This window comes from Chenopodium album, chromosome 1, assembly GCF_948465745.1.
Source record: "Chenopodium album chromosome 1, dcCheAlbu1.1, whole genome shotgun sequence".
In the NCBI taxonomy this organism is placed as follows: Eukaryota; Viridiplantae; Streptophyta; class Magnoliopsida; order Caryophyllales; family Amaranthaceae; genus Chenopodium; species Chenopodium album.
In genome coordinates this window covers 2,284,622-2,305,174 of record NC_137834.1, presented here as the reverse complement: position 1 = coordinate 2,305,174, position 20,553 = coordinate 2,284,622, and the positions used below count along the sequence as shown (strand labels likewise).

Here is a 20,553-nt window from a genome sequence, read left to right as displayed (position 1 = left end):
GAATCACTTTCTAATAAGATTTCCCCATAGATATTGGACGATCATTCTACGCCCCTTTATGGCTTACCTTAGATTAGCACTCGGAATAGTCGATATCGCCCAAAGGACCAATAGACTGACATTTAATTAATTAAATGCACTATTCCCCTTTTTTAAAAAAAGAGATCACATTAAATTACAAACCCTTTCTAGGAAGGAGAAAACGAAACTAAAAAATATAGGTCAAAATATGTTGAATAATAGAGATTTATTATAAATTTATAACTAAACATCTATAATCTAAAACTGATTGAAAGCAAGAAAAAAAACTATGGAAATTCCCATTGGTACACCCGTGGTTTTGACTTTTCCCATTGATACACTCCAAAATTTTTGTTTTCTTATCGGTACACCTATGGTTTAGTCTTTTTCCCAACCGTGACTAACACCGTTACAAAGTATTTCATTAAGTTAAAATAATTAATGAAAAGATTATAATACCCTTTTTAAATATCTAATGTCTCAATTTGCGTGTCAAAAATTGTTCGGTTAATGACTAGGACTCCCAAAACTTTAACTGAACAATTTTTGACACGCAAATCGAGATATTAGATATTTAAAAGGGGTATTATAGTCTTTTCCTTAGTTATTTTAACTTAATGAAATACTTTTTAACGGTGTTAGTCACAGTTGGGAAAAAGATCAAACCATGGGTGTACCGACGGGAAGGCAAACATTTTGGAGTGTATCAATGGGAAAAGTCAAAACCACGGGTGTACCAATGGGAATTTCCCAAAAAATTACTCCCTATGTTGCAATATAATTTCATTTCTCTCTATATATCTTTCACATTAAATATCTATACATCTTTTACATTAAATATTATCGGAGTAACAATTTGAGACACTCCTTAATAATTAATTAGCATTAATAATTTGATACGAGCTAGCTCATTAGCAACCTTGTTACCATTCGATTTTTATAAAAAACCACATAATATCTTTTAAAGAGGTAAATGTTGCATTTTGATTACTTGTAATAAATACGTTTTACAAAAGATCATATTATATTAATACGGAGTAATAGATAACCTATGTAATTCAATACGGTATTTTGATATTGGCACTTTTCTAAAATATTTTATACAAACCCGGTGTATCGTGCCGTCAACTAACACAAAGTTAATTTTTGCTCTTCATTTGATAATTAAATAAAAATATAATTATCAAAGTGAGAACAAAATACTTATGAATGATACCGTAAATCCGGTGTATATAAAATCTCTCGCACTTTACTTTTTGTGTGTGAAGAAATCCGCAAAAGACGTTTATATCCTAGTGAAAGCAATGGGCTGTAGACACATGTACTGGTATCAACGATAAAATCCGTTGCAACATAAAATTGATACAAATAATGAAATAATACTGTAGTAGGCTAGTATCAGTGGACGATTGTAAGAAATCAAGGAGAAGAGCTTGAAATCGAAATCTATGGCGAAACAACAGGAAGAAAGCAACTCCAATCCTGCTGCTGCTGCTTCTGCTTCTGCTTCTGATTGGGAGAATTTCAGGGACGACGATATCATGCTTCAACATTCTGCTATTCGCGCTGAACAAGCCGACAAAATCCATTTTCTGGGAGACAAGGTTTTTCATTTCTCAATTTCTTTGTCTTCGAAACCCTAAGATTCGATTGATTGCAAGTTTGCTACAATTCTTAATCCCAATTTCATGTTTACGACAAAATTAGGTCATTGATTATTCGAATCTTGAATGATCATTGTTATAGTTGGCCCTCTTTTGATTGAATTTGTAACCTAAATTGTAGATTATTCTGTATTTGATTGAATCAGTTTTTGTGATTGGATGCATTTGTTTTATGTAGGAACCTCTTTCTGCTTTAGCTGCTGAATATCAATCAGGAAGTTCTATTCTGCTTGAAAAGATCAAGGTTTAAATTCGCTTTCTTTTTTGATATTTTGTGTTTAATTTTGAGTGCATGATAATTATATATGAAAAATGATGATTATAAATGATTCTCATTATTTGCTGAGCAGATTCTTGATGAAAAATACTCTGCAATTAGGCGAACTCGAGGAGATGGGAATTGCTTTTTCAGAAGTTTCATGTTCTCATACTTGGTAGGAGCCTACATTTTCTGTGGATATGTAATTAGTAGTGTATTCTGTTCTATTCTTTTTGTTACCGATTTCAGTTTCTTGGCTTCTTATTTTGTTGTGATTTTAGGAGCATATTTTAGAAACTCAAGACAAGGCTGAGGTAGATCGCGTCAAGGCTAATGTTGAAGAGTGCCGGAAGACACTCCAGAGTCTTGGCTATGCAGACTTTACGTTTGAAGATTTTTTTGGGGTGAATGCACTTTCTCATTTCTGTATACAATCAAAGGAATTTCATTATATACCTTACATGCTGCGGTTGATTTTAGTCCCATGATCTTACTTTCGTGTCCAACCACTATACCGTTTGCCTCAATTAATTATAAATAAATTTTTTGTGTCTTTTATTCTATGTCGCAAGTGTTACAGTTTACTTTTTTGCTCTAATTTATAAATTTTTTTTGTGGCGGATGTCTACAGCTATTTCTTGAGCAGCTGGAAAACGTTATTCAAGGGACTGAAGCTTCAATAAGGTCCTCTTTGTTGGCTTCTTATGTCCTCTTGTTGATATGTTTGATGTCCCCTCACATAAACTTATGCTAGCATGATCTCATTTTGTTTCTTTTGTTTTATCAGTCATGACGAGCTTGTTGAGAGGAGTCGGGATCAATCAATATCTGATTATGGTGGGTTATATTACATGTTGAGCATCTATTATTGACTTTCCTTTCTTGCTTTGTTTGTTGACAATATGTGTTGGTTAGTTGTAATGTTCTTTAGATTCATAACATCTGGGGAGATACGAAAGCGTGCGGAGTTCTTTGAACCCTTCATACTGGGATTGACTAATGCAACTGTGGATCAGGTTTGTCTTTGGCTTTAAATTGGAAGTTAGACACTTACTTTTAGTTTATTTTATTTTATTTTTGGGTAAAAATTATTTTAAGTTGCAACAGCAAATTTCTTTGTTGGCAGAATTTCTGTCAGATATGTTTAATTGGGGATCCTTTATGAGTTGTAAGAAGATAGTGTAGTGAAGAAATAAAATATAGTAAAGAAGAGAGTAAGTTGACTTAGGGCCTTAACCAGCCAAACCATCTTAACAAAATCATCTTCTTTGAAGCTATGATACACATATTTAACTTTTTGCTAATATTCAGTGATAATTCTGAATTTTCTACTCTACTATTTTTGTCATTTTTTTTTTAGGATATCCACAGAAAATCTCCGTATTACTTGGTATGGAAAAATCTTACGCTCAATCTATGTCATGTGGTCCCCTCTACTTCCTTTCTTTTTCTCACATCCTCACTTCACCCTACTAAGCTTGTTAATATGCAGGACTATGCCTAACATGGAGGTTATTTGTGGATAGTGTATTATTATTCATAAATTATAATTCTTTAGTTTAACTTGATTAATATGGTTTGCTTGTTCATGCCTCAATATGAACTATAGGTGAAGGTTGATTTTCTAGTGTGCTAAGCTCATTGTCACCCCTGACCCCTGTTTGACCTTAGAAAGTACTGGTGTCTTTGGGAGCTAGATAGCCAAGACGGTGGATTTAGGTCCTTATTGTTATTGTATTTGTCGGATAGTAAGGGAAGTAGAGTTAGTTGAATTACTTAGAAATGATTAGCTAGGAATCTAGAGTAGTCATTTTCCTCACATAAGACGGATAAGGCTTCCTAATGCAAGGGAGAACAAATCAACCCATTTTTCTGGGAGTGGGATCTGTGACAGGTTGACAGGTCCTCAAAAATAACCCTTTTGTTGTTAACCTGTATCAAGTTGTATATATCCAGCCTTAGGATGTATTAAGAAGGTATTTATGGGAAGTGCATCTGGATTTTGGTCTTTAATTTGTGTTTTGGAGTTCATCCCTAAGGTGTGGTTTTGTTAGTAAAGTGCGAGTTGCTGAGCATCTTCTAACATTGCTTTTGGTTGGTTGATGATGTTACTTTATGGATGGATAACTACAGTGAGGTGGATACTAGGGGATATATGGATATAGAAATAAACTTCTTGTGTATGATTTTGAACCTCAGGGGCATACGTGAAATGTGAACATATATATAAGTGAAGAATTAAATGAACTTACGATTTAGAAAAATTAATTATTTTGAGATACGGACATGAGATCTACAAGATGTTATTACTTGGAAAAGTGTAGATTTTGAAGCTTATTGATCAATAACGATTTTCTCGTTGTATTCTCTATAATAATGCTTTGGTTAATCCTTATTAACTCTATGAAGGAAAAGGAAAGTAAAAACTTCATGTGGTGTTCAAAAATTTTATATGCTCCCCTTGCCATCTCCTAGATGCAAAAGTTTGAATTTCCAAATAGCTTACCAATGAGCGTTCCCCATTGTGGTATTGGAATTCCCTTTACGTGGGGTCTGATTTGGGTTTGATAGGAACATATGCATAATCTCTATATGTGGGTAACAATTATCCATCCCTATTCGGTAGCGTCTATGTGGTGTAGAAGCACACCCAAATTAATTGCCCCTTATTTACTAGCATGTAGATAGTGGAAAGAGGGGTCTTTCCTATGAAAAATGTGCTTGCAAGTAATTACCAATAATATGTTCCTCTGCTTTTCAATAGATGCAAAATTTTGTCTTTTTGTTGTTTATACTGAGTAACTATAGACATTCACCATGCAATTGATACGTACAATTATTAGAACCATGTTGATTGATTGTAGCAGCGGTTTCTTTGTATTTTGTAGGCTGTTTCATCCATTTCGATCTGCTTTGTTAATGTCCCATATGCATCAAGTTCAACCATGATAGTACCTAAACCTATTCTCCACATCCCCCCTCCCCTTCCCATTTGATGTTGCCTTTTGGACAGTGGCATACCTTGTTGACAACTTCCCCTGTCTTTGGACATTTACACTAATAATGAAACAGTTATATACCTGAATAAGAGATATTTGGACATTTACACTAATAATGAAGCAGTTACAAAGTAAAAATTGGAATTCTCATTCTATTTATAATGATTTGACTGGGTAGCATCTTTATTCTTATCCTCAATTGTTGCCCCTTGTTGATTCATAATGAAATGCCTTGGTATTGTCTTGGATTTAATAAATTGTGCCCTGGTTGTGTAAAAGAATGACATGTTGGTTTGGTTTAGATCATTTTTTTTTTTATTTTTTTTTTATTATTATTATTTTTTGTTTTTCATATGGTTTAATTTTATGGATGGTAGTAATATTGCCTTTTCTTTTCTATATTCTGCCATGGTTTGGGTAGCCTGAGAATTATAAATTCAACTTTATAATTTTAAATTTTGCTGCATTGTTTGCTACATTCTAAACATATTAGCTGTTGTCCTTTTCATTCACTATCCTACTTGTATCAATAAATAATTGCAAGTTTGTGCTAACAAAAGTAATTATGTAAGAAACTAGTTGTCATTTTGGTAGGTAGATTTCTGTATGTAACATCTGAAAATATTTTATGGACTCTTAACTTGCTTAGTATTTTATAAATTGTTTGTTATGTGTAGTTTTGCAAATCATCGGTGGAGCCTATGGGTGAAGAAAGTGATCATGTTCACATCATTGCTCTATCAGATGCATTAGGTGTGCCAATTCGCGTTGTATACCTGGACCGTAGCTCATGTGATACTGGTGGTGTTAGTGTAAATCACCATGATTTCGTGCCTTCTGCCTTGTCAAGTGGTGGCAGCGGCTTGGAGATCAATCCTTACATAACCTTGCTTTATCGTCCAGGTCATTATGACATTCTTTACCCAAAGTAATGTAGTAATGCATTTCTGTAAATGCTGGTGGTGAAAAGGGTGTATTTTCTGAGACAAGGGGTTAGGTTCAGTACAGTAGGTGGAGCTTTGGATAACCATTTTTCTCACCAAAAGTGTATTTGTCTAAAAAGAGCCTCAATGTTGCATGTGGGAAGTATTGGGATCGTCCAAACAACTTATTTTGGTCATTTGCTCACTTAAAAAACTGTACCATCATGGGATAGCTTGTCCTTGTTATATGGGATGGTGATGCATTGCCCAGGGAAGGTGTATTTTGTATATTTTCATTTTCGAATCCAAATGGCAATAGCTTTGAATATAAAGTTTATTGCTTTCTTTAGTTACATTGTAGAAGTAATGGCTGGAGATTGCTTCCTGTGAGCCCCCTTATCTTCTTGTATACATGCTGTCACTATATACCAGGTGACGATTAGACACTTTGTTAAGGAAAGGGATTTGTGGGTCTGGTAATTGCTGATAGTTTATATAGAGGCTTGTGGTACATATTTGTTTAGTGCTAGTAATATTGGTGGCTGGGGTGAACTTATTTCCTGGCTAGGAAGTAGGAAGGACGCTTTCTGATCACATTTGAAAAGACTGCTGCTATGAATGGGGTTTGATTCGAGTGTTGGTAGTTATTGCTGTGATGCCCTCTATTAAACTTTGCCTGGTTTATGATAGATAAATGCTTGTTCATTGCAGGGCTGTTTTCTGAATTTGAAGACAAATAGGGGTGTTTTGAGAATTTGATGACTAGTATGGGCTATATTTGGATTTATTGGGGTTTGTGATGATTAAGATGAACAAAATCGATTCATCATTGCTGTTTTAAACTTGGAGTGATAAAATATGGAATTGTAGTGTTTACAAGTTAAAGTTTGGGAGGAGTCTCATTAAGTAGGGAGATGTGGGTGTAGATAAATCTTGACTGCCCCTTTTGATTGTTTTAAAAAGCTGGTAGATAATGGCATTACCAGCAATATCATGGGATGGGCAAGCTGGGTCTAGTTCATTGTAGGAGAGCGGGGGAGGGAGCCAGGGCAGTGCGGGTGATGAGATGGACTGGTGTCTGGTGGTGGTGGAGTGCGTTGCAAGTGGTTGGTTAGTTCTATGAAGTTAAATAGTGAGTCTTTGGATACCACTCTTAAGATTTCAACCAATTAAATTGTCGTCCTTAATTTTGAAATGTCGGGGGTACATTAGTTCATATGGATAGTGATCTAGGGTAAGGTAGTATTGATCGTACCGTGGAGGGCGTGGACCGTGGTACATTAGTACGTATTGTCGATATGTTTTATGGTCTAGGGTAAGGTAGTATTGATCGTACCGTGGACCCTTGTAGTCTAGTAGACATGTGAATGGTGAATTTGTGATGGGAATGAAGTGCTAAATGTGAGACTTGTGTTTATACAAGTACAAGTATTAATGTTGCTTTCTTTTATGTCTAATTCGAATGAATCGGGTCATTCTTTCATCAAGGAAAATGACAATTTGATGGATTAATAATAATAATTATGAGGTCTCGATTCTCTTTTTATTTTATCTTATTATTTTATAGTTTTTGTCGTTTATGGCAATTTGACACTCCATGCATGCTTTAGTGATGCAAGTATGTACTAATCTCCCGGCGAAAATTAAGTGGGAGGCCCCATTTTCTAAATGCTAATCATAAGTACGTTTAGGACTTTCATTTTCATCTATCTTATTTTTATAAACCACGGGTGAAACTACTTTAATAATATGAACAACATAAAAAGGTTACACTTTTTATCGTATTTTATTTATAGAATGAGTAGGAAGATATTTAGCTCTTATTACTATCTTTAACAGAAATATATCATCGGCTGTATGATTTATTGAAATAATACGTACTACCTCCGTTTCATATTATTTGCAACGATTTGACATAAAGTAGAGAGGAAAAATGTCTAATCGTTGCAAATAATATGAAACAGATGTAGTAGTAAAATAAGTTAGGAGTATGGACCACGAGGAGAAAAAAATAATTTTAGTGTAATTATAATAACTAAAAGAAAATTAGATATAATTAGAAATAGGATGTTTGCAAAAATGAAAAAGTGAAACTTAAAAAAATAGAGTTTTAAGAAAATTGTGATATTTAGAGTGTTTTATTTACTCAGATTTTTACTTATTTGAATTTTCATGAAAAAATGGACAATTTAAGTATGTAACTAATGTAGGAATTGGGAATAGAGAATGGTGATTTAATATTGGAATAATGCATAGGAAAATTTAGTTAGTGAAAAGTTATTTAAAAAATTGTATGGAAGAGAAAAGTGTGGACACATTTCTCAAATAGCTAGATAAAGTAAAATTAATCGAATTCTATTTTAAAATATATCAAAAGATTTCAAATGAGAAAAACATTTGAATATTCATAATCGAAAAAAGAAAAGAACAAAATGTAGCTAAGGTTGTTAAAATTTTCGACTTGAATTTGACTAACCATAGCTTATTAACTCTATAAATATAAGTTTATGAAATAAATAAGGCCATTACTTTAGTTTGTAACTTGCATATTTTATTTTTTTAACTAGTGTCTCGACTCTTGAGCATTAGAGTTACTTTTTGTAATTTTGAGTCTAGTATAGTGAGAAAGACTAATAACCTCGTAAGCATAATACCAAATGTAATTGCATGATATTTGAAAAAAAATTTTGAGGATGAAAAATTAGCATGAAAATCTTATCTATATGTTAATATGCATGAAAATCTTCTCTATATGTTATGATTGATTGATGGTTAAGTTCTCATTTTTAATTCCAAATGTGTTTAATGAACTAAATTTTTTTTTTTGAAAAAAAAAAAATCCCTTTAAGAATTCTACTTTTTGATAATTTAACAAACTAGACATTTTATCTAATACATTTCTCTAACTTAGTTTAAGGCACAGTTTTGATGATAGAATATGCATTTAAAGTTTTTTTTTTTTTTTTTTTTTTTTTTTCCTTCTTCTGTATAGTAAAGTTAATTCATTGATAAAAAGGCATATGTACGACATTACATAGAATATTTAAATCTAACAAATGTATAGCACGTTGAATCAAATAAAACTTAATTTCAATAAAACTACGTATGATTGTTTCATATTGAATATTTTATCAAATAAAACTTTGCATGGTCACTCATTACACTTAAACAATGTAATTTTATTGTAATTAACAATGGCAATATATATGAACAAATTAAAAAAAATAGGGTTGAGTACATTTGGGTTCTTTTGGCAGTAAACCCTAAATTTGTACACTACCTTTGAAGATTGAGGTTAATTACATGGGCATTGTTCTTCTAATATAATCAATGAGATTGAGAGTGGAAAAATTAGAGAAAGATTTTTAAAACATTAGAATTTCTAAAAGTAGTATTGTAGTAAGATTGTACGTGATTTTTTGAATGAATCTGGGTAACACAATGAATCATAAAAGTCGAACAATAAAAAAAAAAAAAATACTTCCTCCATTTTGATAATAAAACTAATAATCACAAGTTCACAGCACTAGACATTACACATAATTTTAAGAAACTTATAAGGTGGGAGCGAAATAGGACTTTTAAAAAATGAAGTATAGTTGGTGGCTGGAGGATGTATTTAATTGTTAGTAAATGAGAGAACTAAAATAATAAAATATTTGTGAGATGGATTGATGGAGTATTGAGAGAGATACAATAAAAATACTACAAAATATGTAATACTCCCTCCGTTTTTAAATACTTGCTCCATTTCTATTTTTTGCACTATTCATTTGTTCTACTTTGACTAATGTTTGTGATTTATACATAAGAAAAAATATATTCTTGTGGATACTTGTTGGAATCATCTTAATGAATAAATTATTAATTTTCAATTGTCAGAATTTATACTTATTAATAATTAAAGATATTAGTGATAAAAAATTAGCATCGGCATACGTGTCCAACCACTACTACAAATTGACCCTTCTGCCACAAAATTATGTGTGGCACAAGTTTGAAATTCCCGTGGCAATGATATTTAGCCACGGGAATTGTATCGAACAACTCCCGTGGCACAAGTGGCCGTGGCTAGGTTATGGCCACGGGAAAAACAATGTTGTGGCAAAACCAATTTTTTTGCCACGTTTTTTTACGTGGCTAATATTAGTACTTTGCTACAAGTACAAATGTGGCAATTAGGATATACCTGTGGCTAAGGATCTCAGTGCCTCAACCATTAATGTGGCAAAGCTTTATCATTTAGAGTAATTCGTGTTCTATATATAGTAATTTATATTTGTCATGTAGAGTAATTCATGCTTCTTACGTCAAAATAAATAAATAAATCAATACAATTAAAACAATAAAATTTCATTAATAAATAAAGTAATGTCAACATGAGTACTTGCTTACAAAAAAATGTCAGCGAAGTAAAAGCTAAATTCAATCCTCCTTCGGTACATTAATTAATTTGAAAAAAAAAAAAAAAAACCAAAACTTCATGTTTATCTCTAGCTTCATGATCAGTAGTAAGATTCAATAGAGTTCATAACTTCTTTCTACCTACAACAATAACAGAAAAAAAAGGTATTAATAGATAAGCATTAACAAACATAAATCATGTGCAGTATCATTAACATATTTTTAGAGCACAACAAACCACATTTTTGTCCGTAACTAGAGATGTAATAATACTCCATATATATATACACACACTAGGCATTACTATAAATTGTGTGTTCTAAATAATAGATAAATAAATTGTTATATACACTAGACATATAATTGTACAGTAAAGCAAAATTGTGATAGAAGAAACGGTGTACTACATAATTATTCATTACCTCCTATCAAAATTCTTTCTATTTACTAAGAAACACTAATAAAAAATTTTAAGAGAGAAAAATACGAAAACAGAAATTTAATGCCAAAAAAAAAAGAAGTGATCAAGATAAACTAGAATATTAAACAATAAATCACTAGAGTTGGTCTATATGATTATTATTTGTCTACTTAAGAAGATTTTCCATCAGGTACTAGTCTAATTCCTAAATAGTATGACGACAAAAAACTAATTTGAAGTAATTATCAAGTTATCTAAATGGAATCATATTAATCATAATAAAGATTATGATAATTAATTATCTGATATATATATATATATATATATATATATATATATATATATATATATATATATATATATATATATATATATATATATATATATATATATATATATATATATATATAAAGGTTCATACTTACTTACCTCAACTTGATGAACCAGTAGAACTATTGGAATCATTACTTTTAGAATCATCTAAACCATAACCTTGAAGTATATTTCTGAGTCTGTTTTCCCATAATTTGTTATTAGCAGAAATTTTTTGATCCACCTCATTCCTTGTTGCTTCGACTTCCTTTTTGGCAACCTCCACATCCATTCTTGCCTTTTCTGCTTCTTTTCTAGCATCTTCAGCTTCCTTTCGAGCTTCTTGGACTGCTTGCTCAGATGTTTTTCTTACTTCAATCACCTCGTGAGCAAGATTTATTTTTTATGGCTTAACACCAAAATGATTTGTAATACTTCTACCTCGCCCATATGCACACAAATATCCATGAGTATCTTTACCAAGTACTTTCTCAATAATTTGTTCATCAGTGTGGTTATTATGCCCTTGGTCTCTATCCTCTGTTAACTTTTTCATCTCAGTCTAAAAACAAGTACAAAATAATTAGAGCAAGAATGTTATGAATTTATTTATTATATGATAACAAATGAGCTTCACTACCATACCTTCACTCGTTTCAACTTCATTATTGCCATTCAACTAATCTGCATTTCTCTCAATCCCTTGTATATCTAGTTTGTAATCATAAAAAAAAAAAATAAATAAAGAATTAAGTTTGTTTTTCTCAATTACCATAATGTGAAAAAAAGGCTTCAACCTTCATCTAAACCAATGATTTCATGATTCACATTCAATTGGTCCTGATTACTGATGACTGCATTGAATAACATATCATCTTTGATATAAATTAAATATTAAGCCATAAGATTATTCAAGCAATTCATATAATCTAGTACCTTGTTCAACAACTTTCATGGCTTTTGAAAGTGATTTGAATTTTTCATCTCCTACCATTGCTTGTTGTTGTTTTTTATTCATATTAAAAAACTTAGCCTCAGTGGTGGAATAATTTTCCCTTTTCTTGACATTTCTTTTGTTGTGCAATGCTTACCCTGAAACATGAGTTAAAGAAGATAATAAACTATTGACTATGTTAGTATAAAATTGGTAACTATGAGTAACTAATATAGTACCTTTACTGGTATTGCAAAGTGATCCTCTTTTTCATATTCATCCTCTTCTATATTCATGTTTTCTTCTTCATCGCCAGAGGAAGGAATATAATCTTGATCTTCCTTGTTCACAGACTTACCCTTCCTTGGTTTTTTCTTATTTTTTTTGCTGTCTACTAAACTTGTCATGGAAGCAACAATTCTCTTTATACCCAAGGATTGAATTCTACACTTGTTAGCCTGAATCCTTAATAGCCTGTGTTGTTCATATTCATTTTCTTGATTTGTTTTTTTTTGAAGTATTCCTACTAACTTTTTCCATCATAATACCTGCTCTCAAAAAATGTTAGCTATAAATCGATTCACTGATAATAACATAAATATTACCGTATAACAAAGTATATAAATAAAAAAAAAACATAATATAATATGATAGAGTGAAAAATTTCCAAAACAAGAATAAAAAAGTATCAGAAACTCAGAAAGCATAAAATAGTTGGTGAAAACATACTATTGTAGAAGAGTATTTCACAAGCCCAAGAGTATTTCAAAAACTAATTCGTATTAGTCAGTGATGAAAACCAATATAATTATGTCAAGGACCTTAAATTATAAGTACTTTATTGTAGAAGGTAAGGTTACTTGCACTAATCAAATTATCCTATACAATTGAAACAATTTTACATAAAATTTATACACTAAATTTAAACCTCATATCAGAACCTCAACATATATTTATATATATAAGAAGACATTGATAAGAAAAATGCTCATACATAGCATATGATATAGGTTCAAATAAGAATTGCAACATGGTATATAGTATAAATGCCTGACCATACATGTCAAATTTACTAAGATTATTTAAATCAAATTCGGAGAGAAGTGGTCTAGTAGTAAGACAACAAATAAGATAAAACAACTTGTTTATATGATTTTTGGGATAGAACACTCTGTTTGGTATCTAGTTTAAAACCCTCTGTTTGTATATAGTGTTACCGCCTAACTTGTAATATAAAGATTCATGATTAGCTTCAAATACAAGCTATGGGTGATTGTTCATTCTTATTCTAATGAGCAGCAACTCCTTATTCAGTACAAGTTTATGAACAGACAACAAGGGAACGAAATTTAAAAGTTGTATTACGAGGCTAACTCTATAATACTAAGCTCTAAACCATTTAAGAATTCTACCTCCAATTAAAAACCAGAGACCAACCAAGATTAATAATGGGCTTCTCTAAAAATTTTATCAGCTAAGATATATACATTCAATAGACATCAAAGGGAGTGAAAAGCAACCTAAAGTGCAGTACATATTGAAAAAAAAAAAAAAACGAAATCATAGCCAACATAATAGACGATGCCAAAATTATTCAACACAAAAATTTCCACAATTCTAATAATGTAGCCAGATTTTGTTACTAACATAATTGAAAAATAAAAAATAATAATTAAAAAGAAAACCATCATCTAATTCGTATGACCCAAAGCAATCCCATGTAAGCATTAGAAGTTAGAAACATAATATATCCATTATGTAAAGGTAGGAAGGAGATGTGACTAATCATATGCTTATCGGAAACATAATTACTGGCTTCTAATCTAAGATTATCAAAATTTAAAAATCTCATCATGCCAAATAAATATAACCCCAATTACAAGCACTTAAACCTCATCATGTCACACAAAAACCTCAGGCTTATATATAAAATACAAACCAAAAATTCAAATATATACAAGTACTAAAAGCATATAAAACAAACAAATCAGATTGATAATCGAATAGTTCAATAGCATTCAAAGATTAGAGAACTATAAATTATATTGGGATAACCTAAAATCCAAAATTTAAAATATAAAATCCAGAATAAACTTACCTCGAATATGCTTTCCAGAGATCTACAGACCAAAGATTTATCAAAACTCAAAAAACACTACAGCAATTCAAACCTAAAAGCATAATTGGGAGAATTATGAGTACAATTGCAATTAAATTTTAAACCAATGTCAAAATTATCTGAAAAATTGGAAAATATATCTTTTGTGCATACCGAAAGTAATGATGATTGAATAAGCATTGAACATTAGACGGACTGATTGCCAATAATCACCATTGAGGGATTGAGAAATAGTGTAATTTTTTTAGAAGAGAGAGAAAGATAGAAAGTAAGAAAGATTTTTATATCTTTTAATTTTTTATAATATGACCAAATTGAAGACGTGTAGTGGTGTACTGGTGTGGCGGACTTTTTTTTAATCAAGCGGGAGATTTTTATTTTGACACATTTTAATAAGCGGTTTTTTCTTAAAGTAAAATTTTAGGTGATTCAATTTGCCACATAACAAGGTTTATTGTGGCTATGTTTGTAGCAGAAAGTACATGTTTGCCACGAAATTTTTGTCATGTGGCAGAAATCCTATACTTCAAACTAATTATTGTGATTAAAGGAGTTTTCCTGTGGCAATGTAATATTTTGCCACGAATAAAAATAAAATGTGGCAAAATTTGTGGCACAAGAGTTAAATTGTAGTAGTGAACAGAAATGGAGCAAGTATTTAAAAACGGAGGGAGTAATAAGTTGTTACTATGCCCTGTTCAGTTCATCACCTTATAAAAATAATATTCTATATAAATAAGTTTAGTTCAGTAAAAATCAGTAACTCTAAAGCAAAAATATAATACCGGAGTAGAGAACCGGTTTAAATAATTTTAGTTCAGCAAAAATAAGATAAAGTGAACTTAGTCTAAATAATAAAGTGTTGATATTGTTATGAAATAAAAGGAGTATATAATACAGTAGATGATTTGATAAAATACATCTTAAACAAACTTTGACTAACTTAAACTTTGACTAAGATGTAGTACTCCGTAGCATATGCTTAATAAGAAAATTAAAAAGACCAAAAAGGTGAAGTAGAAGAAGCGGCTCACAGTTTAGGAGTTAGATTATATATATATATATATATATATATATATATATATATATATATATATATATATATATATATATATATATATATATATATATATATATATATATATATATATAAATGAGAAAACCCTTGAATTGTCACATAATACTATAAGAGGCAAAAAAAAGGTGGTGAAAGAGTAAACCCTATTTTTTTTTTTTTTTTTTTCTTTCATATCATATTAGATATCTAATAAAGATGTTGAATGAACCTAAAATCAAGTGTATGTTGAGCATAGAGATAGAAGCCGCAACTGGACCACTAGTAGCACGCAGCTAGGCTACCTTGTTTAGAAGATATAAGCCCCACATACAACCCAATTGTTGCTTACAACTTGCATGTGATTATCAATTCAGATCAAGTTGCATCTCCTACTTACAGTACTTAGCTTGCTAGTTCCGTATCATGTATTTCATCAGATCCTTAGTTTGTTAGCTATCGGATCGTTAATAATATCATCGGAGAAGGAACGTAATACGTACGACGACGATTCGAGCTAGCTTAGCTACTAGCTAGAGAGGCTGTTACAGTGGATCCAGAAAGCGGGCATAATGGGAAAAGGCCACTTCCCCAACAAACATCATCTCAACAACGGATACAAGAAGATGAAGCTTCTGGTAAAAGACTATCAACATCCTCGACTCATCATCAAGCTGATGTAGCTTCTCATGTCATGGATTGGAGAGATCAGAATGACATGAAGGCTATGGTTTCAGCCCTTGCTCAAGTCATGGCCTCCGCCTCCGATTCCGATCATCTTCCTTCCTCCGCCGTACCACCTCATGACGCTTCACTACACCACCCCTCTCAAGATCAACCAACTACAACTGGTACGTCTATTTATTTTACTCTTTCTTCATGTTTGTACTAATTAGCATCATCTACTATATTTGCTATTAGATCCCAACTGGTTTTCCATTTTTTGTTTTTTAAAAACTAATTAGTAAGTTTTACTTAGTTGTAATTAGATTTGTGCACTAGCTTAGCTAATATAATTGCTCTACTTAAGGAATTAGATTCTATCTAATATATATAATTAGAATGTGTGGTTGAGATCTCAATTCATTGTCCCTAATCAGCTTAGCGAATATGGATACCATAAAGTTAAGATTCAAACCATTACTGTATCCAACACTCAACTTATTATTCTATTCAACTTATTATTCTATTCGTCCTTTTAGGTTCCTTCATTATCTTTTCTTTATACGAAAGAATTGATCTTTATTGTTCTTTCAACTTATACCTTTTTCTTTTATGAGAACTTTTTCCTCGTTTTGCCCTCTAGTACCTCAAGCACAAAAAACCGCACTTGCCGCTATTTTTTTTCAACTTTGCACACCAATTGCTCTAATCTCATTCATTATATATGTTCCCATCATTTAATTTGCCTTAGTATGTATGTGTCTAAAATAAAGTTACAAAATTGGTTAGAAAAAAATGGAGGAAGAAAAAGATAAGGTAAATAAGCTATTAAAAAAGATGAAAAGATCAAAATTGATAAGAAAATAATAAGTAAAAAAAAAAGTGAAAGAACTATTTAAGTTCACACTTGGCTGGTTTGGCGTGAAGCCGTGAATGATCTTTCTTTGGAGTTTCCCTGCCTTGTAAGTAGTACATGCGTAAGGGATTCTCTTTCTTAGCTTTTCCCCTTTTTTTTTTCTTTTTTTTTTTTTTTTTTTTTTTTTTTTTTTTTGTTTTTCCTTAATTATTTTCTAAAAAAATAATTAAATTACCGACGTTAATATATTTATAAATATATATATTAAGAATATAATTTTGTTGTTTGTCTGCCTAACTGACAGATTATTTAACTAAGACAGCATGATTACTTACTATTATTATTTCATACTTTGGTTTTGTTTGAACAAGTCTACATCAAATATCACCACATTCTTCTAATTTTAATCGTTGTTTTCGACTTCGTCACTATATTGGACCATATACTACTATATCAATTGAAATTTCTAGAAGTCCACGTGTATCAATTTGGAAACTTTAATTATTATTATTTATTTTTTTTCAATTTGTTTGGCTCAAGAAAGCTCTACTTCAAAAGGTTAGGTACAAGTTTGATCAACCAGATGGTTAGTAGATGCCTTGTAAACAGTATGTGCTTCCTTTGTTATTAAGGATTTATACTCATTTCTTTATAAAATTTAATTATTTGTAGTATTCCATAGGCTCGGTTTTCCTCACTTTAATTCTATTTGTTTTAAATTTGATAAGTTTTAATTAGTAAGATGAAATAAGGGGCAATAAGTTTAGATAACCGTTCAAAAAAAAAAAAAAAAGTTTAGATAAAATAATATAAAAGCTAATAAGTTTTAATAAGATAAGTTCGAGATTAAAAAAATAGTGAAATTCAGGTGAAGATATCAAGTTCCATGCATCTTAAATTCTTAATGATGTATTGATGTACATGTATGTCTAAAGTAGTAACTCATTTTTTTTTTTAATTTCTTTTCTTTTTGAAAAGTAAGATACATGAAGGAAATTAGGTACATCTTCTCGCAAGACCGTGATCTAATCTACAAAGAAGTAAAAAATAAGAAAATTTACTATCGAGAAATGGATATGACCTAAAGCAGTAACTCACTCGCACACTAGAATATTAACTTTAGTTCATTTGCCTATCAGTAAAACCCTTTGCATATATAAAAGTAATGCACTTAGTTAAAAATTGAGAGAATATTGTAATACGGAGTAACATTTATTGTTAAAATAGAAACTACCGAACTTAAAATTCTTAGGGCCTGTTCTCATAGACTGAACTCAGCTGAACTGAATTAAACTGAGCTGAAAGCTGAGCTAAACTGAACTGAACTAAACTGAACTGAAATGAATATTTTATAAGAGAAGGAAATTAAGAGCTGAGCTGAACTGAACTGAATTGAAAATAAACGTACGAGAACATGCAATTAGTTTCATCATATGCTGGTAATAGTTGTATTTAACATTTTCTCTACATGTTGCAAATATATGCATGCATCTAAACGTAAATAGGAGCTCCAATCAATATGTAAATTCATCATTGTCAGCTGTCATCCCCACATATTCCTTAATTGGCCTAAGCATATATAAGGGCATTTTCCACGCACCTACCTCCTAATGTAGGTTTTCGTACTTTTTATTTTCTGTCAATTCCATTTTATTTCATGTCATATGATTTGATTTGTTTTGGAACGTCTCAAATTAGGGGAGGCTCTCGTGAGAATTTTTCTTATGTGAGAACACTCTTTATGTTCTAAATTTTTACTCGTATGTTCTAAATTTTAAATATGATGTTCTAAACTTTTCCTTAGGTGTTCTAAATTAAATTAAATGTTCTAATTTAGTACTCACATGTTCTAAACCATAAATTAGTTAAGTTTGATATTATAAATTTTAAATAACTTGTTCCAAAATTTTAACTTATATGTTCTAAATTTTAAAATGTGTGTTCTAAGATTTTTAATTATATGTTCCAGATTTTAAAGCGTATGTTCTATTTTTTTATTCGTATGTTCTATATTTTTTACTCACACTTTCTATATTCTATATCAGTTTGTTTAAAATTTTTAATCATATGTTCATAATCTTAAATCAGATGTTCTAAATTTTACACATATGTTTAAAATTTCATAAAACAGATTTTATAAATTTTTAATCATTTGTTCTAATTCTTAAATCAAATGTTCTAAACATATTACTCACATACATGTTCTAAATTATTACTCAGATGTTCTAAATTTTAATTTCAGACACATGTTCTAAATTTTTACTCGTATGTTCTAAATTTTTACTCACATGTTCTAAATTAAAAATCAGTTCTCATATAAGTATGAATTCTCACATATGAATCTATTCTCACCGGATCTCTCCCCTATATATATATATGCACTCTCTAAACCTCATTGTTTCTATTTGTGTTTCTATTTGTGTTTTTACGTGGTTATTTAAATGCATTACCTTTGTATAGCTGTATCTTTTGCATGTAACGTAGTTTAATTTAACAAAATAACTGACGATCATGCTTAAAAAGTAGGTGAGGGAAGTGGTAAAAAAAGACATTACAGAGGAGTAAGACAAAGGCCGTGGGGAAAATGGGCAGCAGAGATAAGAGACCCAAAGAAAGCAGCAAGAGTTTGGCTAGGAACATTCGAGACTGCCGAGGCAGCTGCCATCGCATACGACGAAGCAGCCTTGAAGTTCAAAGGCACTAAAGCCAAGCTCAACTTCCCTGAAAGAGTTATTTATGGTCATCCTCATTACTACATGGCTAACAACCAGAATCAAACCTCATCGACTACTACTGCTACTGCTACTGCTACTACTACTGCTACAACTTCTTCTCACGGTCAAGTTCCTAGCGAAATGTCATCTTCGATTTTGTCACATCAGCATCACCAAGATACTACTAGTAATAATACCAATATATACCCACATCTTGTGCAATACGCACAACTTCTTTCTAGTAACGACGTAAACTTCCCCTATTTCATGACACACCTCTATCCACAAACTAGTGCCAATACTAATATTACTAGTAGCAATAACTATTATTATTCTACATCATCGGCGTCTCACTCTTCACCTTTATCTTCTACCATGGCTTCATCAGTGAATCAGGCCGTGCCACCACCTCGATATGAAGAGTGGGATTTCGAGAGTTTTTCTACCATCACCAGCAGCAGCAGCAGCTCCTCTCAATATTGTAGTAGCTCCTCTAATTACAATAAGAGGCCTGGTCCTGATAAATGATGGTATTTATGCATCTAGCTATGAGTTGCCCTAATTTCTGTTTGTGTTATTTTTTTATGGATTATATTATTGCTGAACCTACACTACACCTCCAACATTATTTTATAGTGTGCCACCATTTTTTTTGTTCAATCCAAATAATGAATTGATCATCTGCATGCTAGCTCCAAACTAATCATGCATGCCTTATTAAGCCTAACTCTTTCCCAAATATATCTTGCACTATTACGTTAATTCTTGTACAATTTTAGTCGTACGTCAAAATGGACAATATAACAGGTTATTTCTCATAAAATGGACAATATAAAAGGTTCTTCTTTCTCACAAAATTTTCTATTATTAATTGTGAATTTGTTAAATTTTGTATTCTTTTAAATATGATTTACGACTCATATACTTGTATACCTTTTGAACAGTACAATTGTGTACATGCTATGAGGGCTATAGGTGATGTACATTGAAAATATCGTGTAAGTAATACAGAGTAATATCTATGACTACTCCATATAACTTTTTTTTTTTATGTAATATATGTATTTTATTTCACGTTTGCCATGCGTTAAAGGTGTCACCTTCTGAAATAACACATGCGTTAAAGGTGTCACCTTCTGAAATAACACATGCATGTAATTATATTGATAAAAGATGAGAGAGTTAAACAATTTATAAGGCTAAGAGGTGG

At 31.1% G+C, this 20,553-nt stretch overlaps 2 protein-coding genes and 2 long non-coding RNA genes across 6 annotated transcripts; 2 read left to right on the top strand and 2 right to left on the bottom strand.

The window, feature by feature from the left end:
* The first annotated feature begins 1,375 nt into the window (after positions 1-1,375).
* On the top strand, positions 1,376-6,277 carry LOC145639855 (OVARIAN TUMOR DOMAIN-containing deubiquitinating enzyme 1-like). The gene is made up of 8 exons (XM_081691185.1): positions 1,376-1,625; positions 1,864-1,929; positions 2,036-2,119; positions 2,226-2,348; positions 2,576-2,628; positions 2,732-2,781; positions 2,860-2,960; positions 5,621-6,277. The coding sequence occupies exons 1-8, from the start codon at positions 1,470-1,472 to the stop codon at positions 5,873-5,875; spliced, it is 888 nt and encodes a 295-aa protein (XP_081547311.1). The 5' UTR covers positions 1,376-1,469; the 3' UTR covers positions 5,876-6,277.
* Positions 6,278-10,198: 3,921 nt separating this feature from the next.
* On the bottom strand, positions 10,199-12,017 carry LOC145627746 (uncharacterized). The gene is made up of 4 exons (XR_014111410.1): positions 11,940-12,017; positions 11,649-11,714; positions 11,121-11,565; positions 10,199-10,411 (listed from the first exon to the last, which is right to left on the bottom strand). It is a non-coding gene; the product is annotated as an uncharacterized LOC145627746 (long non-coding RNA).
* Positions 12,018-12,054: 37 nt separating this feature from the next.
* On the bottom strand, positions 12,055-14,384 carry LOC145627684 (uncharacterized). Of its 2 annotated transcripts, XR_014111409.1 has the most exons (4): positions 14,210-14,384; positions 14,036-14,108; positions 12,177-12,485; positions 12,057-12,095 (listed from the first exon to the last, which is right to left on the bottom strand). It is a non-coding gene; the product is annotated as an uncharacterized LOC145627684 (long non-coding RNA). The 2 variants fall into 2 exon arrangements; XR_014111408.1 differs by having other exon boundaries at positions 12,055-12,485.
* Positions 14,385-15,268: 884 nt separating this feature from the next.
* LOC145627570 (ethylene-responsive transcription factor ERF113-like) lies at positions 15,269-20,000 on the top strand. 2 transcript variants are annotated; one of them, XM_081679959.1, is made up of 2 exons: positions 15,269-15,961; positions 19,153-20,000. In XM_081679959.1, the coding sequence occupies exons 1-2, from the start codon at positions 15,805-15,807 to the stop codon at positions 19,869-19,871; spliced, it is 876 nt and encodes a 291-aa protein (XP_081536085.1). In that variant the 5' UTR covers positions 15,269-15,804; the 3' UTR covers positions 19,872-20,000. The 2 variants fall into 2 exon arrangements, with proteins under 2 accessions (XP_081536085.1, XP_081536125.1); XM_081679999.1 differs by having other exon boundaries at positions 15,271-15,961; positions 19,156-20,000.
* The last annotated feature ends 553 nt before the right edge of the window (positions 20,001-20,553 follow it).